This window comes from Dromiciops gliroides, chromosome 4 (assembly GCF_019393635.1).
Source record: "Dromiciops gliroides isolate mDroGli1 chromosome 4, mDroGli1.pri, whole genome shotgun sequence".
Lineage (NCBI taxonomy): Eukaryota > Metazoa > Chordata > Mammalia > Microbiotheria > Microbiotheriidae > Dromiciops > Dromiciops gliroides.
The window spans coordinates 226,480,097-226,504,709 of record NC_057864.1 but is presented as its reverse complement, the minus strand read 5'-3'; the positions used below and the strand labels follow the sequence as shown (position 1 = coordinate 226,504,709).

The 24,613-nt window shown below is 35.9% G+C and overlaps 1 protein-coding gene across 5 annotated transcripts in view; it reads right to left on the bottom strand.

Annotated features, from left to right (window-relative positions):
- ARHGAP44 (Rho GTPase activating protein 44) overlaps positions 1 to 24,613 on the bottom strand; it is a 147,435-nt gene that overhangs the window by 81,574 nt on the left and 41,248 nt on the right. For all 5 annotated transcript variants that reach the window (XM_044001817.1, XM_044001813.1, XM_044001814.1 and 2 more), the window contains exons 6-8: positions 20,777 to 20,853; positions 7,160 to 7,277; positions 4,051 to 4,119 (exon numbers count right to left, since the gene is read on the bottom strand). In XM_044001817.1, the coding sequence (XP_043857752.1) occupies positions 4,051 to 4,119; positions 7,160 to 7,277; positions 20,777 to 20,853 (264 nt within the window). The remainder of the gene's footprint in view (positions 1 to 4,050; positions 4,120 to 7,159; positions 7,278 to 20,776; positions 20,854 to 24,613) is intronic.

The following is a 24,613-nucleotide window of genomic DNA, read 5'->3' as shown; positions in this document are numbered from 1 at the left end:
AACTACTAAATTTACCTCTGGTAGATTTATGCCTAAAATTGAGTACAGAATTTCTCTCTCACACCTTCTTGTGTGGCACTTATCCTCCCACAAATTCACTAACAGGGCCCACCCAATGTGGGCCAATGTGCTAAAAGTCTTTCTCACTTTCTCCATATATGATGGAATACTCTGGCTATCCATCTACCATTCTTTTTTTTCTTTTTTTTTTTTCAATTTTTTTGGGGGGGAGAGAAATTAAGATTAAGTGACTTGCCTAGGATCACACAGCTAGTGTCAAGTGTCTGAGGCTAGATTTGAATTCAGGTCCTCCTGAATCCAGGGCCAGTGCTTTATCCACTGCTCCACCTAGCTGCCCCTATCCATCTATTGTTCTTTACCCCCGCCATCTAATCATTCTGTCATTTCTTCCTAATATAAATTTCTTTGATAACACTTTTTAATCCTTATTCTTTTTTCTGAAGTTCTTTTTTGGTTATATATTGCAAGTTACTCACATCTAGCATGTTCCTCCACTGTCTTTTGAGTAATTTTCATTTGAAATTCTTCATAGATTATTGTAATCTATGCTCCAATAATTGTAGAATATTGATATTAAAAAGAATGGGTTGGGCAGGTAGGTGGTGCTACTGCAACTACCCTAAGTAAGGAGCCCTCAGTTCAAATCTAGCCTCAGACACTTACTAGCTGTGTGGCCCTGGGCAAATCACTTAACCCTGATTGCCTCCCCCCAAAATAGGCCTTTGTTTCCAGGGTAAGCCTAGGAGTCATTAAAAGAACTCTTCAATTTTTTTTTAAAGCAATCAAGCTCACTCTTCATCCAATTCAATTCTGGGCTTAACTCATTGTCTACAGTTTATCCCAGATATATAGAATGATGAACAAGCTTTATAGGTTATAGATCTAAATCCATGTTGAAATCTTGGCAACAGACATTCTGCATTCACTTGGTCTTTTCAGTGTGGATGATCAGGACAATTTCTTTTCAATGACTATAGATCTCTTTTTTTTCTGCATTAGTCATGTTATATGAGAAGGATCAGAGCACAAAGGAAAAACGTGAAATCAGAAAACCAACAGCATGAAAACCAAAAGAAATAGTATGGTCCAATCAGTATCCATTATAGATCTTTTTTAAGAGGCTCTACATTGTTCCAGAACTTGATGTAGTTAACACAATGTCATTTGCAAACAGAATCACCTGTAGCACCTCACGATCTATAAAGAAACCCTCTTCAATTTGTACTCTGCCCTGGATCTTTTTTTATTACAATAGCAAACACTATTGAAAAGAATACATTTTTCTGTTTTATGTCTTGCCTGATATTTATGATCTGAGGGTTAAGAGGGTTATTTGCTATATTTTTCAAATAATCTTGATATATAGATAGAAGATTGTTGGAAAAGAGCCTTTTAGGCTTTGTTTTGCTCTGCATATTCAAAAGCTTTTTCATAATCGACAGATAATAAGCGTAATGGGATCTTATATTTTTATATCTATATTCTCTTTCAGTAAATTGTGAAATGGAAAGGATGTGATATATCATTGATAATGTTTTCAGTGTAAATTTTGCCTCCTTTAAAAGCATAATCCTGATGGTTTATGTATTGTTCAATTGTGGCTAGTTTCATTGTTCTTTTTTTTAAAATTTAAAATATTTTCTTAGTTTCATTGTTCTTAATGATAAAAAGTTTATTACAGTAATCTTTATAGAGCTTTTTCATTTTTCTTCTATTTGTTGCCTTCCATTTTCATCCTTAACTGCTATTCAGTGACTTAACCGGGGCTCCTGGGAAGCTTTTAAAAGTTATTACACTTTACTGCTTCTCTCTATCAGACAAGACTGCTCACCACCATTTATTCATCATAAGATTTTACAAATGAGTTTATATTTTCAACTACTGTTGCTTTTGGCAACCATGTTCCTCTAATTAGTAAGTGAAATGTTTGCAGCAAAAGGTGTTTTATGCACTCTTTTGGCATTATGGCAATAGATTTATAGTGGTTCCTTGTTAAATATATATAATTCTATATAAAATTGCATTGATATAATTTCTGATATCCATTGACTCATCCTGATTGCTAAATTAAATAGTTCTGTATTGAGTCATTTCAATGGTATACCACATCTTTCTTCCATTATTATACTTGCTTTTTACTAATTCGAACAAGATGATTTTATTGTACACAGAATGCTGATTCAGAGATAACTTCTACATCAATAACAAATTTTTTCCCATGTTAAAATAGAATCTATTTTATTTTTTGCAATATCATTAGTGCTTGCCATGTCCAGCCAATGTTTTCTTGAATAAAATGTTCACAATATAAAGATATAAGGCTTCTATGTAGTCTACAAGTCTGGCCTCTCATATTTTTCCCTAAATAAAACTTTCTCATATATTTCTTATCAACATCCTCATGTTTTCCATATTTGTACTGATGTCACTAAGTACCAGAGTACATTTTGATTTAATTTGGAGAGTGTTATTGAGATTTTTGTAGAATCTCTTTACCTTTTTATCCTCAGAAACTGCTCTTTCATGGTGTAATATGAGACAAATGGATATTTTTTAAATAATCTATGAAATAATAATTCTATAAAATAATTCTATGAAATAATCTTTATTGCAGCCTTTTGGGATAGCATAAAATTACCACCTATGCCCTTCCTTTTAACTACAACTTCTTTTTGATCTCATTTATAACAATAATGAAAACATTTCTATGATAGAGCTTTTAAATTGGATGAAAATTTCACATTTAGAATACCAACAAATTAAATAGATAAAATTAATAAAAACAACTTAAAAAAAATCTAAAATCCTCTACCTCCTTTTCCACCACTATGCCAATGTCACTACAGAAGCAGAAGGGGACCACACAGGACTGAAGGTCAATTTTGTTTTTTTCTTTGTTTCATGGGTTTCTATGGCTAAAAAATCCATCACCATGTGGCCAGCTTACTAGTGACAAACCTCTCTAATCTAAACTGAATTGGCCTCCAAAAGGAGATTTAAGTTTTGAGTATGGATGGGGCCACACTCAAAAGTCTGTCTAGCTTGGTAGATACTGAAAAAGCTTGAAATCTTCTGGCATGGCTTTCAAGAACCCAGAGTCACTCTAAGTCATAATGAGGCATTCAAGTGGGACTTTGTGGTGCCTACACAATTAAAAAAATATAGACCCTATTAAATTTTTGCAGTGTTATTTTCGTCTCCTGTCTTTAAGTTCTCACCCATCCCAAATTATTATTTTCCTTCTCTTTTTCTTTTATCTTTTCTCTCCTTTCAAATCCATGAGAACTTTTTACTCTTTCCCCCTTGCCCTCTGTCTCTTTTTTGATTGGCCATAATGTGGAATCAAAGCTCATATTTTGTTATTTACTATATTTGTTGAAAAAAGTTTAATTAAAAAACCAGGTAAAGTCAAATGTTTAATCTATTTTTTTTAACTCATAAGACTAGGAGTATTAAAAACTATAAATGATGATCCTTCTCCCATTAGTATGTCAAAATGAGAATAGGCATACAGATTTGGTGTATAGGTGAGTGGTGATTCTTTTTTGTTCTTAGACATTTGGAGAAACCTACATAAAATAACATTTCACATAAGGAGAATCTGAAGTCCTAATATTTCATATTATTACAAGATGACACCTGACATTTGAATAAAACTTTTCAGTTTGCTAAACAATTTATATACTTTATCTCTTTTGATCCTTACAACAATACTGTGAAGTAGGTACTACAGGTATTCTTATTTTATAGAGGAGAAAACTGAAACTGAGAGAGGTGAAGTGATTTGCCTATGGTAATACAGCTAGAAAATATCTGAGGTAAGATTCAAACATAGGTCTCCCTAACTTCAAGTCCAGTGTTCTATTAGCCACTATGCCATGCTGCCTTTCACATAAATATGAGTAGAAGCATACTTAGCCAGGAAGGGTCATGGTCTCCATTTTTTATCTTCTATTTTTACATTTCTATTCTTGCTCTAGTGATTCAAGAAACCACATTTCAAAATAATTCCACTTTTCTGGATCTTACCATTTGAAAGTAGTTTGCATAGTCAATTTCTTTGGCCACAAAACTGTACATATCAGCTGAGAGCTGGTCCTGTGGAATGCAAAATGTCAAGTCAAATAATGAAATGTCATGAAAACAATAGAAGACTAATAAAACATGAGTTTCAACATCTGAGGCAGCAGAAAAGTGAAATGGAGGAGTCCTAACATTCCTTGATTTTGTTAGATTGCTACAGAAGGCAACAGCAGGAAACAAGTGTATAGATTTAAAAGAAGCAATGAAAAGCTTTCTAAAATTTGAGTTAATCTTAAGTGGAATGGCTTCTCTGGGGTTTAATAGATTCTGTGATTCTGTCTAGTATTATCCATGCAAAGTAGAGAAATATGAGCTAGTATAGATAAATGAATCTGGAACTTGTTACCTGGCTACATGCAAAAAAAATAACAGTTCAATGACAACTTGGATGGAAATCTCTAGTAGATTACCATGAGCCATATAAAATTTTGATCAATAACCTAATCAAAGGCACAGATGGGTAATTTAGATAATTTCTCATGACACAAAACTTGGATGCAAAAATATTGACACAAAGTGCCAATTTTTCTCCATTTTTTTCATTTAATCTTTAGCTTTTGGCTGTCATTAGATTTTTCTTGTTAGTTTTTTTCTTTTTTTCTTTTTCTGTTTTTGTGGGGCAGTGGGGGTTAAGTGACTTGCCCAGGGTCACACAGCTAATAAGTGTCAAGTGTCTGAGGCCGGATTTGTACTCAGGTCCTCCTGAATCCAGGTTCGGTGTCCTATCCACTGTGCCACCTAGGTGCCCCCCTTTCTCACTAGTTTTAGCTCATTCTAAACTAATTCTAACTGGAGAATATTTTTTATTTAATCCACATACTTTAATCAACATTTAATATGGACAAGAAAAACTATATCTAAAGCACATATAAGGTATTATTTTTATTAAATAAAAATTCAAACTCAGAGAATTTTCCTCTTTAACAAATTTCATCTTAGGAAGCAGTAGATAAATGATCTATTGATAACACCTACACTTCTAATTCAGTTAACAGATATGAAATTTTTATTGTTCCATTCCACACCTGGGGGATAAAGGTGCAATTATGAGACTAAAATTAGCATATTCTCCTTAAGTTGACCCCAATATGTTTGATTCTTTTTTTTTTTTTTTGCTTTAGTAAGTTCTGGGAAGAAAGAAGAGAGAATACAGCCTTATATTCCTTGAGACAGGGATGTGTTATTATCATTTTTAAACATTAAAATCTTTGTTCCTGGGGCAGCTAGGTGGCGCAGTGGATAAGGCACTGGCCCTGGATTCAGGAGGACCTGAGTTCAAATCCCGCCTCAGACCCTTGACACTTACTAGCTGTGTGACCCTGGGAAAGTCACTTAACCCCAATTACCTCACCAAAAAAAAAAAAAAAGAAAGAAAAGAAAGAATTTTTTTGTTCCTGAGACCAGTGATTGTCTTCCTTCAAACTGGTCACAGATTACTAGCTATTAGAGGATGGGAAAAAATTTAAGAGGGTGGAGTTGATGCATAATAATGAATAATACCAAATATTAAAATTTCATTCTCATTTTCTAAGAATGCATATATCCAGCACCACTCACCTTCCACCTTAACACAAACATCTCAGTTTGTTCATTTAGCTGTTGCTTATGAAATGAGTAAATTACTTTTATTAAAGAATATATGGTCTTACAAAATACAGGAGATTAAGATATTAAATAAACTGTCAACACATATTAACATACCTTTTTTCCTCAAGTATAATAATCATTTCTTAGATTAGATGCATTCATTTTAATTTAATTTATTTTATTTTAATGTTAATTAAAATTAATAAGAAAATAACTTGACCACATTAAGATTGGTATGTTTAAAGGTTCTCTATATCTCATAAATACATCAAATGTCAAATATAAGTAAGGTGATGAGAACTAAAATAAAATAAGATATAAATGTATTTCAGGAGATTTTATGACATAATATCTAACTAAATATCTGAATGATGAGTATTTTTGTAACTGATCTATTAATATAAAAATTAAGGGTAAAATTATCATGATGGAAAAATCAGAAAGAATATAAAAAACAAAACTGGAGTAGACAGGAGAGAAGAGAGAGCAGTAATGATATTATATTATCTGCACTGCAGGAATATTGGTATTACTTTTGTCGGTCCCATGATGTGTGAGATACCAGGTTAATGAATTCTTTTGAATCTATCATTGCTTTCTAAGTAAGGAAAGAAGCCTTGGCAAGCTCACTTAAGTACAGACAAAATACTATGGATCTATGATGATGGCCATTTGGGTGAACCTAAGTGAATGAACTTGATGGATATTCCAGTAGAATTGGCTGTGGCTATGTAGCAAACAGATTGTGCTTTCTTTTTAACTTTGTTTTTCATTTATTGATCACTAATTCTACTCATCTTATGTATGATGTAAGCTTGATTTTACTATATTTATGTGATATTGTATAATTTTATGTTTCTAAACACAACTCTAAACTTCTTCCTGGAAACTGGGAATAACTACTTCAAATAACAACTGAATACATTTGCTACCTTTCAGTAATGCACTTGGGGGGAAAAAGATTTTTGGGCTCATGCAGAGCAAATTTTTCCAGGTGGTAAACATTCCCACATAACAGACTATAGTATTCAATGAATTCAGAAACATAAATGTCATGGTATTCTGAAAAAGAACATTTCGTCCACATAAGTGAATAATTTGACTCTCAGGAGTCATTTTCACAAAAGTCTAGTATTTAAATTTGATAGAGTCTTGAAGACAATAAGAGATTAACAGTGCCTATAGTTTCCAAATAGGAAAAATATAGATATCATAATATTAAAAAAACAAAACATAGAGATCATAATATTTTAAAAAGGTTAAGAATCCTTGACAAGAATATCCTAAAGAATTAGAGGTTTGGTACCTAGAGACACTCTGAATTTTAGCTCAAAAGAAAGATGAATTTGTGTGTGTGTGTGTGTGTGTGTGTGTGTGTGTGTGTGTGTGTGTGTCCATTCCTTTGGCTGTGCCTTCGGGTAAGGGACAATATGGGGCAAGGTGGCGGTGTGTGTGGGGTGGTGGGTACCCTGCATATCTCCACTCGGTTTGCGGCTTCCTCCATTTCTTCCCTGAGGGCATCAGCTTTGGCACCTGTTGGCTGCAAGTTGCTGGACAAACCTGAAGATTTGGAGGTCTGCTGCCACCTTGTGGGAAAGAAGAAATAAAAAGAGAGGCATGAGGTAGGAGTATGGTCCTACATACACAGGGATTATGAGAAGAAGAGCTGAGTTCTCCAGGGTCTATGAACACCTGAAGATAAGTATTACCTAGGAAGCTGCTGTTCAGGCCAAAGTGTTGCCCTGTATTTAAAGTGAGACATAGAAATGTAGAGTCAGGAGTTAGGGGTTCAAGAAATGTATAGGCAGGAGTGGGGAGTTCAAGCTCTCATAGCACTGGAACTAACTACATCTTGTCCTTCTCCTCTGTTTCATCTTCATAAAAACAAAGAATACTATTTTCTATCTCTCATGGAGAAGAATTTCAAAGATCCCGGTCAATTTATGAATATCTTCAAATTACATGAGAAATATTCGACTTTAAAAAGAACTCTAGGATAATGATATCATACAAATTGAAAAAATACACAACAGTCACCTTTGCTATTTGTCTCAGAGCTCCATAGGGATAGTAGTTTAAGTAAATAAGATTTTTGCAAAAAAAAAATATGCAAAAATCCCATTCCAATGAAGCAAAAAAGTTGGTGGAAGTTTCTGAGACAAATTTAAGTTTTGATTTCAGGAAAAACTTCCTAACAGATCTACCCCCAAATGGAATGGATTGTCCTGAATTTTCTCTCACTGGGGGTATTCAGGCAAAGGCTACATAATTATTTTTCACCTAGATGGTTGAAAAAATTCTTGCACAGATATGATTTAGACTTGTATTTATCACCACTTGCCTGAAGTGTTTACAAGAGCCTCCTAATTAAGCTTCCTTCTACTCCTTCCCTGTTTCAAGCCATCCTCTGCACAGCTCCCAAAAGAAACAAGAAACTCCCAGAGAAGGAAGTAAGATAAGGAGAGAGTGTGCCCCATAGCTGTTGGAGGAAATGGTTGTATTTTTGTCACTTATCTTCAAAGTAAATGTCTCTTGTAAAATCTAATCCATGCTAACTGGTTAAATGGAACTGGAATTTATAGACACTGACACCTAATAGTGGGAAGAACATAGCCAGTCAGAGTTCAAGCTGAAAAAATTTGAGAAAAGACACTTTCAACTCCTTAGGGTATTCTACTATCCTGAGGGGAAGTTGTAGTCATCCTGATTCTGGAACAGTGCGGCCACTGCATACTTGCTATACAAAGAGACTGGGCCATTTGCTATTTCTCAAACTCAGTGTTCCATCTCCTGCTTCCATTACTTTCCATGGGTTATTCTACATGCCTCTCTAAGAAGATAGAAACTTCCTATAGTGCAAAATGGCAAAAGCTTGCATGATCTTGATTTTCAATATAAATATGGACCATGACAGTGGTGCCTCATGATCCTTCTGACTTCTGGGACTTTAAGCAAGAGGCATCAGAAAAGCTAATCTTGAGATCTTTTCTCAAAGAACAAATTTACTCCCTCTTTACTGTGCTATTTAGGATTTTTAAATTTCCCTCATATGCCCTCCCTATAAGTACCCTTTCCTGATACCCTCAGTTGCTAAGTTCTCTCAGTCTTCAAATTAAGCTGTATTTACTTATCTGTTTACATGCTGTTGAATGTAAACTCCTTACAGGCAAGAGAATAATACTGAAAGGGTATAATACAATAAAGAGAATCAGTCAATCAACAAGTGGTATAATGTAGAAAGAATGAAGGAATAAGCACTTCTAACTAAAATGGCTATGGAAATGGAGGAAGATCATACAAATGCTACATACCTACCTTAACAAAAACCTGAACTTTATATCAGACTGAATAATGATCAAGAAGTCCAATAAGAAACTATAGTAAGTAGCCTTTTCTACTCAATAATTGCACAAAAAGCTAACCAGAAACCCATGAGGAATAGAAAAGTGGGGCACCAGCAAAGTTAGTGCCAGCCCAGGTAAATAGGCATCCTAGCATGATATGTCATGGGCCAGAGACACATGTAACTAGGAGGGTTGTCCCAAGAAAGATGCATGGTGGTCAAAAAGCCCCATGGTAGGGACTTTGGAAGCCACATAATTGTTAATCAGTGCAATGAGGTTGTACTTGGACAAGAATGGTTCCAGGATGACTAAGACACCCCAGGCCCAGGCACTCTGACATCCCTGGGGCTCTGTCCTCTCCCAGCTCTGCTTCTGATTCTTCAGACTTCACCACCATGCCTGAGCTGTCTTCTCACTCTGGAAGTTCCTTTAGTACCTGTGACCTTCTTACCCTGGAACATCCCTGTCCGTTTTGTGGAAGGAATCAATCAGGACAGTCATCTTCTACTCCTCTCCCAGATGTTTCTGGTTCTCCGTACTTTGCCTCATTTGCCATGTGCCCCCCCCCCCAAAAAAAACAACCCCAAACCTCTTTCAGCTTCTTGTTATGTGATACCTTTCTCCATTAGAATATAAATTCCTCAAAAGCAGATATTGTCTTTCTTTTTTTACTGACATTTATATCCCAGCACTTAGCAAAGTTCCTGGCATATAGTAAGCACATAATAAATGCTTGTTAATCCGCCCTGATATGAAAATGCATTGGAAGGCCCTCTAAAACCCAGCAGTTTGAACCTCAAAGATCCAGAGGGGCCTAACCTCAGGAAACAGGGATCAAGACAGGATCCCAGGTGAACCATGGTGAGATTAAGCAGGGTTGTCCACCCAAAAATGCAGCAGGGGACACAGTCCCATCCTGGCACAAAGTACCAATTTAGAAAATAAATCTAAAGGGATGCACACCCTGATTGGTATTAAGAAAAAATGTCATAGAGATTCCATCTCCCCCGAAAAAAGAGAGTAGCTCTATTACAAGTGCAAGCTGAAGCAAAAAGAAAAAAATGGATTTACTTCAAGGAATACAAAAACATTTAGAAAAAAATGAAGCAAGAGGGGAAAAAAAGGTCTGGAAAGAATTAGAAGGAGAATAGAGTTAAAAAAAACAAAGGGGAGAACTTATACAAGTAATAAGCCCTTTAAAAACTAGAATAGACCAAACAGAAACCAATGATTCTATGAGACAAAAAGAAATATTAGAACAAAATTTTTAAAAAGATTGAATGAGGGGCAGCTAGATGACGCAGTGGATAGAGCACCGGCCCTGGATTCAGGAGTACCTGAGTTCAAATACAGCCTCAGACACTTAATACTTACTAGCTGTGTGACCCTGGGCAAGTCACTTAACCCCAATTGCCCCACAAAAAAAAAAGATTGAATGAGTAGAAGAAAATATTGGATATCTTATATTTAAAAAATAGAACTATAAAATATGTCAAAGAAAGACAATTTAAGAAACATTTGCCTCCCTAAAAACCATGATTTAAAAAAAACAGTGGGCACTATATTTAAAATTATAAGTGAAAACAGACAGAACTGTTAGAATGAGAGTACAAAGTGAAGATATAAAGAATCCACTGATCACCTTCTGAAAGAAACTCCAAAAGCAAAAGTCCCAGGAACACAATAGCTAAAATCCAAAGCTCCTATATATATAAAAAAAGTCATAAGCAGCCAGAAAAAGGCAGTTCAGGTACCACAAAAGAACACTCAGAATTAACATAAGACTTGGCAGCTTCACCTATAAACCAGAGGAGACCTTGGAATACAATATTTCAAAAAAAAAAAAAACAACCTCAAAACTAGATAGGCTTATTACCAAAAATAACTTACCCTGCAAAGCTGAGTATCATTCTATGGGGGAGGTGGGGAGTGGAAATTTCACAGAATAGAGGATTTTCAAGCATTTCAAATGAAAAGAACAGAGCTGAGTAAGAACTTTGAAATACAAAAGATTCCAGAGAAACCTAGAAAAGTAAATTGATATGAACAATGGAAGAGGGTGATGTAATGATGCAACGATAACTTTCTAACTAGGGGAAATGAAACAAATGCTCCCACAGAACCTAAATGTATTCAAAGAGTATTGAGAAATTTAAAAAGGAAAGCAAGAGAACACAGAGGTGGACTGGTTCTGTTCTGAAGGTTTATAAAAGGGAAACAGGAACAAAATAATAGTTGAAGATTTCTGTCTTCTCCACAACATCTGTTGTCTTTATCCCATCCACCTGAAATGTAGTTCTATCCCTCCTCTGATCTTCCTCTTTTCCTCAACATAGCTAAAATGAACCTTTTTTGTTGTCCCTAGTTTTTCCTATGGCAGTTGTTCTAAGCTTTAGCATTCTACCATGACACACCTATAATCCCTTTCTATTTTCTGTCCTTTTATTTTTCATCTTCTATATATGTCTTTTAAAGAGTTAAATAGTTTTCAAAATTTGCAATCTCATATCTTCATACAAATATGTAGTATTTAGGTATCAAGAATAAGCAAGGTGAATTAAATATCATAATATAATTGGATTGATCAAATTCAGTCACAAAAGAATAACTGAGCTTCAGTGTTATAGCCACTGTTATATATTGTAGGAATGTTTGGACTTGGAATCAGAAGACCTAGGTTTGATTCATTCTTTCTCTGCTTACTATCTATGTGACCTTGGAAAAATCATTTAATGTTTCTGGACCTCAGTTTCCATATCTTTTGAGTGAAGGTAGGTGTTGAAACAGATGAACTTTAAGATACTTTCCAGTTCTAAATTCTATGAACCTGTGTCTAAAATATGACTACATTTAAAATGGAACTAAATAGGGGCAGCTAGGTGGTGCAGTGGACAAAGCACTGGCCCTGGATTCAGGAGGACCTGAGTTCAAATCTGGCCTCAGATACTTGACACTTACTAGCTATGTGTGACCCTGGGCAAGTCCCAATTAACCCCAATTGCCTCACCAAAAACAAACAAATAAATAAATAAAATGGAACTAAATAAGTCAAAAGGACAATAGAATAGCATTATATATTAAAAAGTTATACTCATGTGAGAAAATTCAGCATTTGGATAAGGAGAAAGCACAGTGGAGAACATTAGTTTAAGAACAGATGTAGAGAGAAACAAAAGGAATATTTTGATGGAAAAAAAGATGGAAATTGATAAGGGTTTCTAAAAATATTCAGAAACCTGGTACAGAGGTATAATTGGGGTCTTTAATTATTCAGATGTTTGTTGGAGCTCTTCACTGTCAAAAATCAATAGATTCTTGTCTTATATTAATGATCCTTCAAAAGGTAAAAAAAAGCAAAAAGGAGACTAGTCATGCCAGATCTCATTCTGATTTCAAAGGAAGAATTGGTTGTTAAAGCAGAAATGAGGAAAGCTATGAAAAAAATCATCACTCTATCTTAGAATTTACAAAACAAAAGAAGTTCAGCATAATGATACACATTAGACATAAGAAAAGAGTTCATAGAGAGGATAGGTAAGAGCCAATGGCCAAAAATACTACCAGGGAATTAGACCCATGAAGGATGGGCAATTTTCAAAAACAAAGTCCTAATAACATAAACTCATATGACTCTACAGATAAAGAAAATGGAAGTTTAAAGAAACTAATATTGATGCATAGGAAATTCAGTAATGAACAAATTTAAAATAGACAAGGAAAGATGGAAGCAAGGTAAGGTAACATAGAAAATACTGACATATGATGAATAATACTAAGGCTTTGGAAGCTGACAATAAGCTTAAGGCTTTCAAAGAATGCTAGAAAAACAAATGGGATCTATATAAAGCTATGTTGTGGGAAGGTTAAACAAGAGAGCAGCAGAACAAATGGGCCAATAATGGAAGGCCGAGAAAAGAATAAACTGTTCATGTCTTATTAGGTTTCTGCTTTCTTTGCCAAGGAGAATGACCATTAAGGATAAAATAAAAATGGTTAAAAGAAATCCAAACAAACAAACACACACACACACACACACAAAACTAAGGGAAAAAAAAGAAGAGGAATTAGCTGCCCTCAATGAGTTCTAGTGGCCAGATTCAGAAGGACTATACCACAGGAAATGAAAATACTACATAGATGTGACTGCATAGCAGGCAATCGTTGAAAAGTTATGGTGAGAATTATGTGAAAATTATGTGAAAATCCACAGTTATGTAGATTTGAAACTGATTGAATGACTGGACCAAAATAGAAATTATTAATGGTTTAATAGAAAATTGGAGGAAAGTATTAGGATGTTCCATGATTTGTTCTTGGCCCTGTGCTTCTAGCATTTTTATTATTAATTTTTATGGAACCATAGAATTTGTGATGATTAAATTTTCAGATGACAAGAAATTGAAAGGGATGGCTAATATCCTCGATGAGAAAGTCATGATCCAAAAATTTCCAGCTTGAATTGAAGAAGATGAAATTTGGTGGGGATAAAAGTAGAGATCTTTCATTTGGTTTCACAAAATTCAGTTTCACAAACATACTATGTGAGAGCTTTCACTGGACAACATAATTCATGTAAAAGAATAAAAATCTGAAGATTTTGATGAACTGTAAATTCTGTAAGAAATATGGCGGGATGTTTTTGTTTTTGTTGTTCACTCATTTCAGTCATGCTTGACTCTTCATAACCCCATTTTGAGGTTTTCTTGGCAAGGATACCAGAGTCGTTTGCCATTTCCTTTTCCAGTTCGTTTTATAGATGAGGTAACTGAGGAAAATAGGATTAAGTGATTTTTCCCAGGGTCAACACTGTTAGTAAGTGTCTGAGGCCAGATTTGAACTCAGGTCTTCCTGACTCCAGGCCCAGCATTCTATCCACTGAGCAATCTAAATGCCCTGAATACAGTAACATAGCAGCCAAGGAAGATCAAGTAAACTTTGGCTACATGAAGAGAGCTATAAAGTACAATATAGTAGATGATAGGCTCATTTTATTTTATTTCATCCAGACTATACTTGGAATATTGTCTTTAGTTCTGTTGAGTGGAAAGAACTCTTAACCTGGAGTCCGAAAGACCTGAGTTCAAATCCAGTCTCAGATACTTACTAGTTGTGTGACCTTGGGCAAGTCACTTAACCTCTGTTTGCCTTAATCCACTGTAAAAGGAAATGGCAAACCACTCTAGTATACTATGGAAATTCCATGGATAGTACAGACCATGGAGTCATGAAGAATTGAACATCATGGAACAACTGAACAACTGGTCACTTCTAGGCATCACATTTTAGAGAGAACTTTGATAAGTTAGAGGTTATCCACAGCAGGGTGACCAGGATGATGAACTGGAAATTATGCCATAAGGTAATTGCTAAAGGAATTTGGGATGTTTAGCCTGGAGAAAAAAAAAGACATATAATAACACCTATCTTCAATACTCTAAGGCATGTCATCACATTTTGTGATGTGATAGACGTGTTCCTTGGAAAAATAATATTTACCACTGAAGCTACCTGGCATTGCAGGGGACAAAATTGGTTTAGAACCACAGACCAAGAAATTTTCTAGACACATTGGGACAATACTTTCATAATTTTCCTTTTTATCCCCATTGGAATCTCTCCAAGAAAACTTGTGGCCACTTAGTCCACTAATTTCCATTACTAAAATAGTTGCTTATCATCAAACTTTAAGCTCTAGACTCAACTCCAAGAAAGAACTTCCAATTATAGTCATAAATTTATCTGTACTGTATTTTCTAAAGACTATTGCAAATATTATTCCAATCCTACATTTTAGGTTGGAAGGAGGGGTAAGCATATAGATATGAACTCTATTTAGGGATATGTCTTTCTACATGAGTAAGTAGATGAATAGCAGGCACTGACACAGAAAGATAGATTTTATAAGGCAATTTCCAAAAATCTGAGACTCTTGAAGCATTGTTTCAGAAGACCTTTAAGTGCTTACTGAGAGATAGAAGCTGGCAAATTCCTGGTTAGCCTTGGTACCAAGACTCCAGAGACCAAACACAGGCTTCTAAGTAGAAACCTTAAACACAGGTTCTCTAGAATGATATTCTCTGAAGGACTTCCCATTTCATAGCAGTATCCCAAAATAACGTCAGAATATCAATTCATGGATAAAATGATACTTCAAAGAAAAGAGCCTTAAATTAATCAGATTTAGGCACCATTCTAGAAGAAGAGTAAAAAGCAAAGGAATCTATCCAACAGTTATTAAATTTTAGAAAATGGAAGTATCACAAAATCACATCTTCTTTTGGATAAACAAAAAAGATTGTAAAATTGTATCCCTAAAGACTATTTTTTAAGTTAACATTTTTATTTAAAGTTTTGAGTTCCAAATTCTATCCCTCTTTACCTCTCTCCCCTCCCCTCCCCCTCCCTGAGTCTGTAATCAATCAGTTATAGTAGGTTATACATATACAATTATGAAAAACATTTCTGTCTTTGTCATTTTATATAAGAATACTTGAATAAAAGAAAAAAGAGTAAAAAATAGCATGTTTTAGTCTGTGTTCAATCAACATCAGTTTTCTCTGGAGGTAGATAGTATACTTCAAATTTAACATGTTGAAAATGGAACTTATCATAGAGTGTCCCAAACCTTATTTCTATTGAGGGTACTCCTACCCTTCTAATCACTCAGATTTGTAATCTTGCTGTTATCTTTGACTTTTCCTTTCTCCTCTTATAATAATTATCTAATCAATCATCATTTTTACATCTGCAACATATATCACAGCTGTCTCCTTTATTATTTATTATACATTATTTCATTATACATTATTTATCCACTGACCAGAACTGAAGATAATATTCCAAGTATAGTCAGACCAAAATAAAGCTGTAGATGACTGATCACTGCTCTATTTCATATCCTTGTTACTTCTTGCTTGGTGTATTGCAACAGTCCTCCTGCTTTTAGTCTATCCCTACTTCAATTCATTCTCCACACAACTGCCAAAATACCTAAATTCCTAAAGCAGAATTCTTACTATGTCTCTACTCCCTAATCTAAAATCTTCAGTGATTTATTATTGTCTCCAAGATAAAATAAAAACTCCTAGGATCATACCATCAGAGATCTAGGTTTGGAAGAATGCTAAAAGGTCATCTTGTTTGCTCTCCTCATTTTGCAGGTAAGAAAACTGGGGGCCAGGGAAGTTAAGTAGTTTGTCCATAGTCATGCAGGTAGTAAGTATCATACTCTAGGTCTAGCCGCTATTTCCAGACTTACTTCACATTATTCTGTTTTATGTGTTGTACTTTACAAGCAAACTAACCTACCATCTAGTCACCAAATTCAGTAATTCCACCTCTTATGTGCATGTCTTTGTTGTCTAAACAAAGTATTGCTCCTAAGTCCAAGTACCTCATCCTCTATAAAGCCTCTCTCCATTTTTTCAAATTTCCTCACATTTACTTATATGTATACATTCTTTGTATTTACTTATCTTTGACATGAAGTTTTTCTTGCTCCCTCCAGGCACTAGTGCTTTTACCTCAAATTATCTTGTTTCTACTTTGTTATATAGGTACACATTATCTTCTCTATTAGACTGCAAAGCTTTTGAGGTCAGGAACTACAGCTTTGTCTTTGTATATCTAGTGTCTACTATAATTCCTGGCATATAGTAGGAGTTTGTTGTTCATCCTTCATACTCAAAGAGGATGGATGACATCATGATATTGTTGTCAAGGTACAATGTGTTTCATTATGGCTGATCAGTCCAATATGAGCTATGAAGGTTATCCCACAGGTTGGGTACAAATATTTTGTTTGAACATTTGGGATGGAGCTGCCTCTAGATTTGCACATTTCTCATTTCCTTTGTACTACTGTACTCATAGAGAACAGTGCCCTCTTTGATGCAGACATACCATGGTAGGGGGTCCTATGCCAGCATCTTTCATGTCTTACAATCATTATTTTTTTTTGCAGGGCAATGAGGGTTAAGTGACTTGCCCAGGGTCACACAGCTAGTAAGTGTCAAGTGTCTGAGGCCAAATTTGAACTCAGGTACTCCTGAATCCAGGGCTGGTGTTTTATCCACTGCACCACCTAGCTGCCCCTTTTACAATCATTATTAAAGCTCTTCAGAGACACTTTGAAAGTGTCCTTGTAGCACTTCTTCTGATCTCCTTGTGAGCACTTGCCTTATGTGAGTTATTCCTAAAATAGTCTTTTAGATAAACATGTGTTTGACATTAGGGCGATGTGGCCAGCCCACTGGAGTTGCACTCTTTGCAGTACAGTTTGAAAGCTTGACATAGTTCAGTTTGAGAAAAGACTTCAGTGTTCAGTACTTTATCTTGCTAGGTAATCTTCAGAATCTTCCTGAGACAATTCAAATGGAAGTGATTCATTTTTTCTGGCATGGTGCTGGTACACTGTCCAAGTTTCACAGGCATACAATAAGGAGGTCAACACAATGGCTCTGTAGACCATAAGTTTGGTAGGTGGCCTCTTCTCTCCTACACTTTCTTTTGGAGCCTCTAAAAATGCTGAGCTTGCTCTGTCAATGTGTGCACCAACCTCATCCCCTATGTGTAAATCCATGGAAAATATACTGGTTGTTAAGGTAAGTGAACTTATCCACAGTATTCAAAATTTCTCCATTTGTTGTAACTGATGGTTCCATGTATGGATGGTGTAAAGCTGGTTGGTGGAGAACCTCTATTTTCTTTGTATTGTCAAGCCAAAATTAGCACAAATGGCAGAGAATTGACCCATGCTCTATTGCATTTCAGCTTCAGAAGCTTCATTAAGTGACCTTTGTGCCATTTCTCTCCTCATTGAAGGTATCTGACAACATCACTGAAAATATGAAAAAATATCACCAAAAACATGGGAGTACACATCCCTGCTTCACTCCATTGGTAACTGGGAAAGTGTGAAGACTTCATCTATGATCCAGAAACTGCAAGCATGCCATCATGAAACTGGCATATGATACGGATGAACTCTGGGCAACCAAATTTCACCATGATCTTCCACAAGCCCTCATGAATGACAGAATCAAAGGCCTTGATCAGGTCAAGAATGTTGGGCACTGACCTCTGTTCTGCTCCTAGCATTTTTCCTGTCATTGTTGGGCAACAAACACAATGTCAGCAATTCCTCTGACCTTTCTAAAGCCACACTGCCTCTCAGGTAGATGACCATCTTCTAGGTGAAAGGATAGCTGATTAAAGAGATCTCTGGCAAGAATCTTGCCAGCAATGACTACAAGAGAAAGCCCACTGTGATTGTCACAGGGCAACCTATTTCCTTTTCATTTAGAGACATGACCATAGAGGCACCCTTGATCTCCTGGGGGATAATTTCCTCTTGCCATATAATCTGAAAGATTTCAGGCAGCTTCTGTATGAGCAGTGGACTCCCCATCTCATAGAACTCTGCTGGGATGTTATCAGCACCAGGTGCTTTGCCACAGGAAAGGATCCTAATCGCATTTCTCTTCTTCAAGTGGAAGTTTGGCTGTAGAGGGATTGACTTCAACCTGAGGTATGTGACCAATGGCTTCAGCATTGATTAATTAATGGTCTGTTGAGAACACTATGGAAGTGTTCATAACATCACTCTAGGATCATGTTTTTATCATGGATCGGTGTGGCTCCATCAGTGCTGAGTAGTTGAGATACACCAGAAGTCACTGGCCCATATATAATCTTCAGGGCTTCCTAGAAGTTGGATTGTTGCTATCTACATAAAACTGAATACCATCTGTCTTCTTACTGAGTTAAGAATCCTGCATCTCTCTAAGCTTTTGATTGTACTTTACCATTTTTTTTGGCAGAGCAATGAGGGTTAAGTGACTTGCTCAGGGTCACACAGCTAGTAAGTGTCAAGTGTCAGGGGCCAGATTTGAACTCAGGACCTCCTGAATCCAGGGCTGGTGCTTTACCCACTGTGCCACCTAGATGCCCCTGAACTTTACTTTTGATGGAGTTAAATGTTGCCTTCTTAGAGATAAACTGCCCTGCTAGGAATTAATTTTTTGTTTTTTATTAGCTTCTGAATTTTCCCATCATTTGTAAAAAATTCTCTAGTGTCTTTAGTATCTAATATAGTTCCTGGCATATAGTCGGTGCTAAGTAATTGCTTGTTGGGTGATATATAATAGATTCTCCCAGTAGCACATAAGCTGTTAGAGAGTAAATACTATATACATTACACATAGTAAGTGCTTAATATTGAATGGAATGGGATGTATAGACAAGATGGCAGAGTAGAGGAAACACTACAGCTCAGCTCTCCAAATATCTCCCTCAAAAAATTAAATACTGCCACAAATTGAATTCTGGAGTTGCATAGCCAACTAAAGGGCAAGGTAAAAAGTTTTTTCCAGGACAAGACAACTTAGGGGTTTGGAGGGAGAGGTCTGTGACACTGTCATAGGGGCTGGCCCAGAGGACACAGATGGCAACACCACCACTTTGCCTTGGAGGTGGCAACAACAGCAGAACCAGGAGCTTTGGGAGCTCTCAGCCCAGAGAGAGTAAGGGCATTGGAAAAGTTGTCAGAAAGAGATTACAGGGGACCCCTGTTCTGGCACTGGATACAGGACTGGACACTGTTTGAAAACTCCATCATCTATATACAATTCTAAGTCACAATTCTAGGATGGAGAGAAATGTTAGTGCTTGCAGTCACAAAGGAATAGGGGCCTTGAGGAGCAGTAGCATTTGCTTTTATAAGGTAGCAGGGATCTGGGGAGGAGTAGCACTTGCAGCTGTAAGGGATCAGGGGTCCCTCCTGGGTAAGGACAAGAATAAAGACCAGGAAAGAACTGACCACAGATCTTTCTGGATTACACCACCCAGGAAGCACTTAAAACTTAAAAACACAGAGCACTAACTGTGAAAACAGCAATGCCAAAAAACTTGAAGCTTGGGAAGTGCTCCCTCATCCTCCCCCAAGGTAAACAGAACCCAATTTTAACATAAAGTTTAACATAAAGTTCAAAGTCAAAAAAGAGGCTGAAAAAAGGAGCAAACAATAAGAAAAAGAACTTGGCCATAAAAAGCTAATTATAGTGACAGGGGAAATCAAAACACAAACTCAGAAGAAGACAAAGTGAAAACGGCTACAAGCAAGGACTAAAAGAAAAAATGCAAATTAGACACAAATCCAAAAAGAACAAAAATTATTTTAAAAATAAGAGTTGTAAAAAAACCTGGGAAAAGCAATGAGAGTGATGGAAGAAAATTATGTAAAGAAAATGAACAGTTTGGTGAAAGAGGAACAAAAAAAAAAAACTTAAGAAAGTAACCCCTTAAAAAACAAAATTGTCCAAATGGCAATTTTGCTGAAGAAAAGAACTTGTAAGGTACCTTTCTCCACACTCCCACTTGCCCCCACACCAACTCAGGCCAGTAGGACAGGAAAATACGTGCAAGAAAGAGAGAGAGAAAAGTGATCACATACAATTTGGAATATCTGATAAATGGGTGTTGCCAATCATTTTGAAATTTTAGGTCTTTGATGCTGACCACAAAATAAAAAGGTTGGTGACTTTGGGGCCAGTCAGAGGTAAAAAAGCTACACTTAAGGGTCTTTACACATCTAAGAATCATAAGAGGTTAAAAGACTACAATGCCTGTCATTTTATATCTCAGACCAGGATGAACACATAACAAACACCATTTAAGCATCCTTAGCACAACCATCGAATAAACTAGCACAAACTAAACACCAAAAATTGTCCCCTTTATACCTTGTTCGTGAAGAATCCATGTCCAGCACTAACTTTGCTAAATGCTTCCTCTGCTTTTGAATATTTGGGATCTCTACCTGTAATAATAAGAAATAATAGTGTTGGTTTTGATTTACTGTTTTTCTTTGTTACAACAAAAGATTCAATGGAGGTTGGGTGAGGGTTGAAGAATATTGGGAAATAGCTGTGACATAAAAATAAAAGGCATCAGAAAAAACCTTTAAAAAAGTTTATAATGAAAAACAAAATCCAGGTGAATCCAGCATATGTAGATCTAATGTATGTTTATCTGTGAGGGTTATCATTATGCGTTTGTTAAAGGAAGTTCACTGGATTTCCAGAATAAAATTCTATATAGTTCCTTTTATTCAATTAGGCCTATTCTGTCTTTTCTAGACTATAATTTGACAGTGCAGCCCAACCCTCTCCAAAGGAAAAGAGAGGATAAGGTAGTAGGCAGACCCAGAGGCACAGAGGCATAATTCTAAATGAATGACTGAGAAGAGAATAAATCTCTAGCAGGTTTGCATTAAACAGGATGAAGACTCATTCATTTTATTGAAAAATAATTTTTAAAGTAAAATATATATTTCTCTAAAGATGAATGGATTCTTTTTTTGCTTAAAAAACTAATACAAATTATTTTTTGCTGTATGGGACTTTTATTTTTTCCTTTTAGAGAAACTCTTAAAAATCATCATTTTTATGAAAGTCATTCTTGTTTGTTATATGGTGGGGTTTTCATTCAATTTTTTTCTTTTAGAACAATTTAAAAATGATCATCCTTCTGCAATAGGATTTTCTTTCCAAGCCCAGCAGACATAGAATGTAAATCAAAAAGTGAAATGGACTAAAAATAGAGATAAATCATCATTCATATAAGGAAATAATATAAATAAATTTCAGCATTAGAAAATTTAACACCAACCCTAAAAGCAAAGTAGGAAAACAATCTTTCCATTTCAATAGCCATAGTTGAGATGAGTGTTACAAAATATAACACTCATCTATAGCAGAAAAACAATGAAGGCATTACAATTAGAAATTGATGGTCCAATATAAACAAAACCTAAAGATTCAAGAAACCAAAGAAGCAAGAAAAGAACAGATCACATATTAATTTTTTCAAAAATATCTAAGGCAATGTTTTTTTTTCTGAATAGAATTTTATTTTCCAAAATATATGCAAAACACATTTTGACATAAATTTTCTAAAACCTTGTATTCCAACTTCTCTTCCTCCTTCCCTTCCCACCCCCCACCCACAAGAACTCAAGCAATTCAAAATAAGTTATACATGAGTAGTCATGGAAAACATTCCCACATTAGCTAAGTTGTGAGAGAAAACAGTCAAAAACCAAAACTTCATATTAAGGAATTGTCAAAAACAAAATAATTTTAAAAAATTGTTTCCATCTGTTTTCAGATACTGCCAATTCTTTCTCTGTAGATGGATTGCAATTTTCATAAGTCCTACAGGGTTATATTGGATCATTGCCTTGCTGAAAATAACCATGTTTCCCTGGAGATAATCTTACACTATTGCTGTTATTTTATGTACAGTACATTTCACTCTGTTTCAGTTCATGTAGGTCTTTCCAGGTTTTTCTGATAGTATCCTGCTCATCATAACCTATATATAGTACCTTAAACTTGAAAAAGGATTTTCTTCATATTAGCCCAGCAAAGTAGGTACCATACGTTTTGCCATTATAATCAGTCATCATAACTATTTTCCTCTATCCTAGTTCCTTCCAATGATATTTATTCTATTTATATTTACCTATTCTTCCTCAAAAGTATTTTACTTCTGACTGTCCCCTCCCCCACTTTGCACTCCTTTTTTTCACCCTTCTCTCCTTATCCTCTTGCCCTCCTACTTTCCTTTAGGGTTAAATATATTACTCCTCTCAATTGGGTGTGAATGTTATTCCCTCCTTGAGCCCAATCTGATGAGATTAAGGTCTTTGAGTTAATTCTGTGTTCTAAATTTTCTTCCTCCCTCCCTCCTCAATCCTCCCTATGAAATCAAGCAATTCAATATGTCATTCTTGTGCAGTAATCTAGAATATCTTCACCTTACTCGAAAGTGTTTTGCTTTTTACTGTTCTCTCCCCCAATCTGCCCTTCAATCCTTCCCCTATTCTCCCCCCTCCATTTCCCTCCCCTCACCCAGGACAAAAATATATTACTATACCTACTTGAGTATGTATGTTAGTCCCTCTTTGAGTCAATTCTGATGATATTAAGGTTCACTCACTCCCCCATTCCTTCCCCCTCTTCCCCTCCCCTGTATAAGTTTTTTTCTTGTTTCCTTCATGTGAACTACCTCTCCCCAGACTATCTCTCCCCTTCCTCTTCCTCCAATCTATTCCTCCGACACCTTAACCTTATTTTAAAGATGTCATCATGGATTAGCTAGGTGGCACAGTGGACAAAGCACTAGCCCTGGGCCCAGGAGGCCCCAAGCCCAAATCTGGTCCCAGACACAAGACACTCTACCCTGTTTGCCTCACAAAGAACAAAACATAAATGCTTTACAGATATCGTCCCTTCATATTCAGTTCAGACCTGTGTCTCCTGTGAATTCCTTACTGAGAAAGTTCTTATGAGTTTGAAGTATTATTTTCCCATGTAGGAATGTAAACAGTTTGATCTTCTAAAATCCCTCATGAAGTATTTTTCCTCTTTGCCTTTTTATGCTTCTCTAGGGTCTTGTATTTGAAAGTCAAATTTTCTATTCAGTTCAGGTCTTTTCATCACTAATGCCTGAAAGTCCTCTTTTTCATTGAAGTCCCACTTTTTCCTATGAAAGAGTATAGTAAGTTTTGCTGGGTACATGATTCTTGGCTGTAGTCCCAGTTCCTTTGCCCTCTGGAATATCATATTCCATGCCCTCTGGTCCTTTAATGTAGATGCTGCTAGATACTGTTTTAGCCTTATTGGAGCTCCACAGTATTTGAATTCCTTTTTTTCTAGCTGCTTGCAGTATTTTCTCCTTGACCTGGGAGCTCTGGAATTTGGCTATGATATTCCTGGAGGTTTTCCTTTTGGGATCTCTTTCAGGTGGTGATTGGTGGATTCTTTCAATTTTAATTTTAGCTTCTGCTTCTAGAATATCAGGGCAATTTTCCCTGAAAATCTTTTGGAGGATGGTTTCTAAGCTCTTATTTTGGTCATGGTTTTCAGGTAGTCCAATGATTTTCAAATGATCTCTCCTGGATCTGTTTTCCAGGTCAGCTGTTTTTCCAAGGAGATATTTCATATCACCCTCTATTTTTTTATTCAGTTAGATTTGCTTTACTGTGTCTTGATTTCTCATAAGGTCACTAACTTCTTCCATTTCTTCAATCCTAATTCTTAGGCAATTATGTTCTTGAGAGAGCTTTTCTATTTCTTTTCCCATTTGGCTTTTCAAACTGTTGACTTTTTTCTCATGACTTTCCTTCATTGCTCTCATTTCTCTTTCCATTCTTCCCTCCATCTCTCTAAATCTTTCTTCTATCTCTCCTACTTTCTCTTCAAAGTCCCTTTTGAGTGCTTCCATGGCTTGAGACCAATTCATATTTTTCTTGGAAGCTTTGAATGTTGGAGCTTTGACCCTGTTATTATCTTCTTCTTCTGAGGGTATGTTGTGGTCTACGTTTCCTCCCCAAAAGTTTTCGATGGTCTGCTGCTTTTTCTGCTTACTCATCTTGGCTGGCTATTTCTTGGCTTTTAACTCCTTCTTAAAGTGTAGCGCTGCTTCCAGGACACACTGTTTGAGCTACAACATGGCCCAGGGGGTGATCAGGCTTCTTCTCAGCGTGCCTGGCCTGTGACTAACCACAGCCTCTT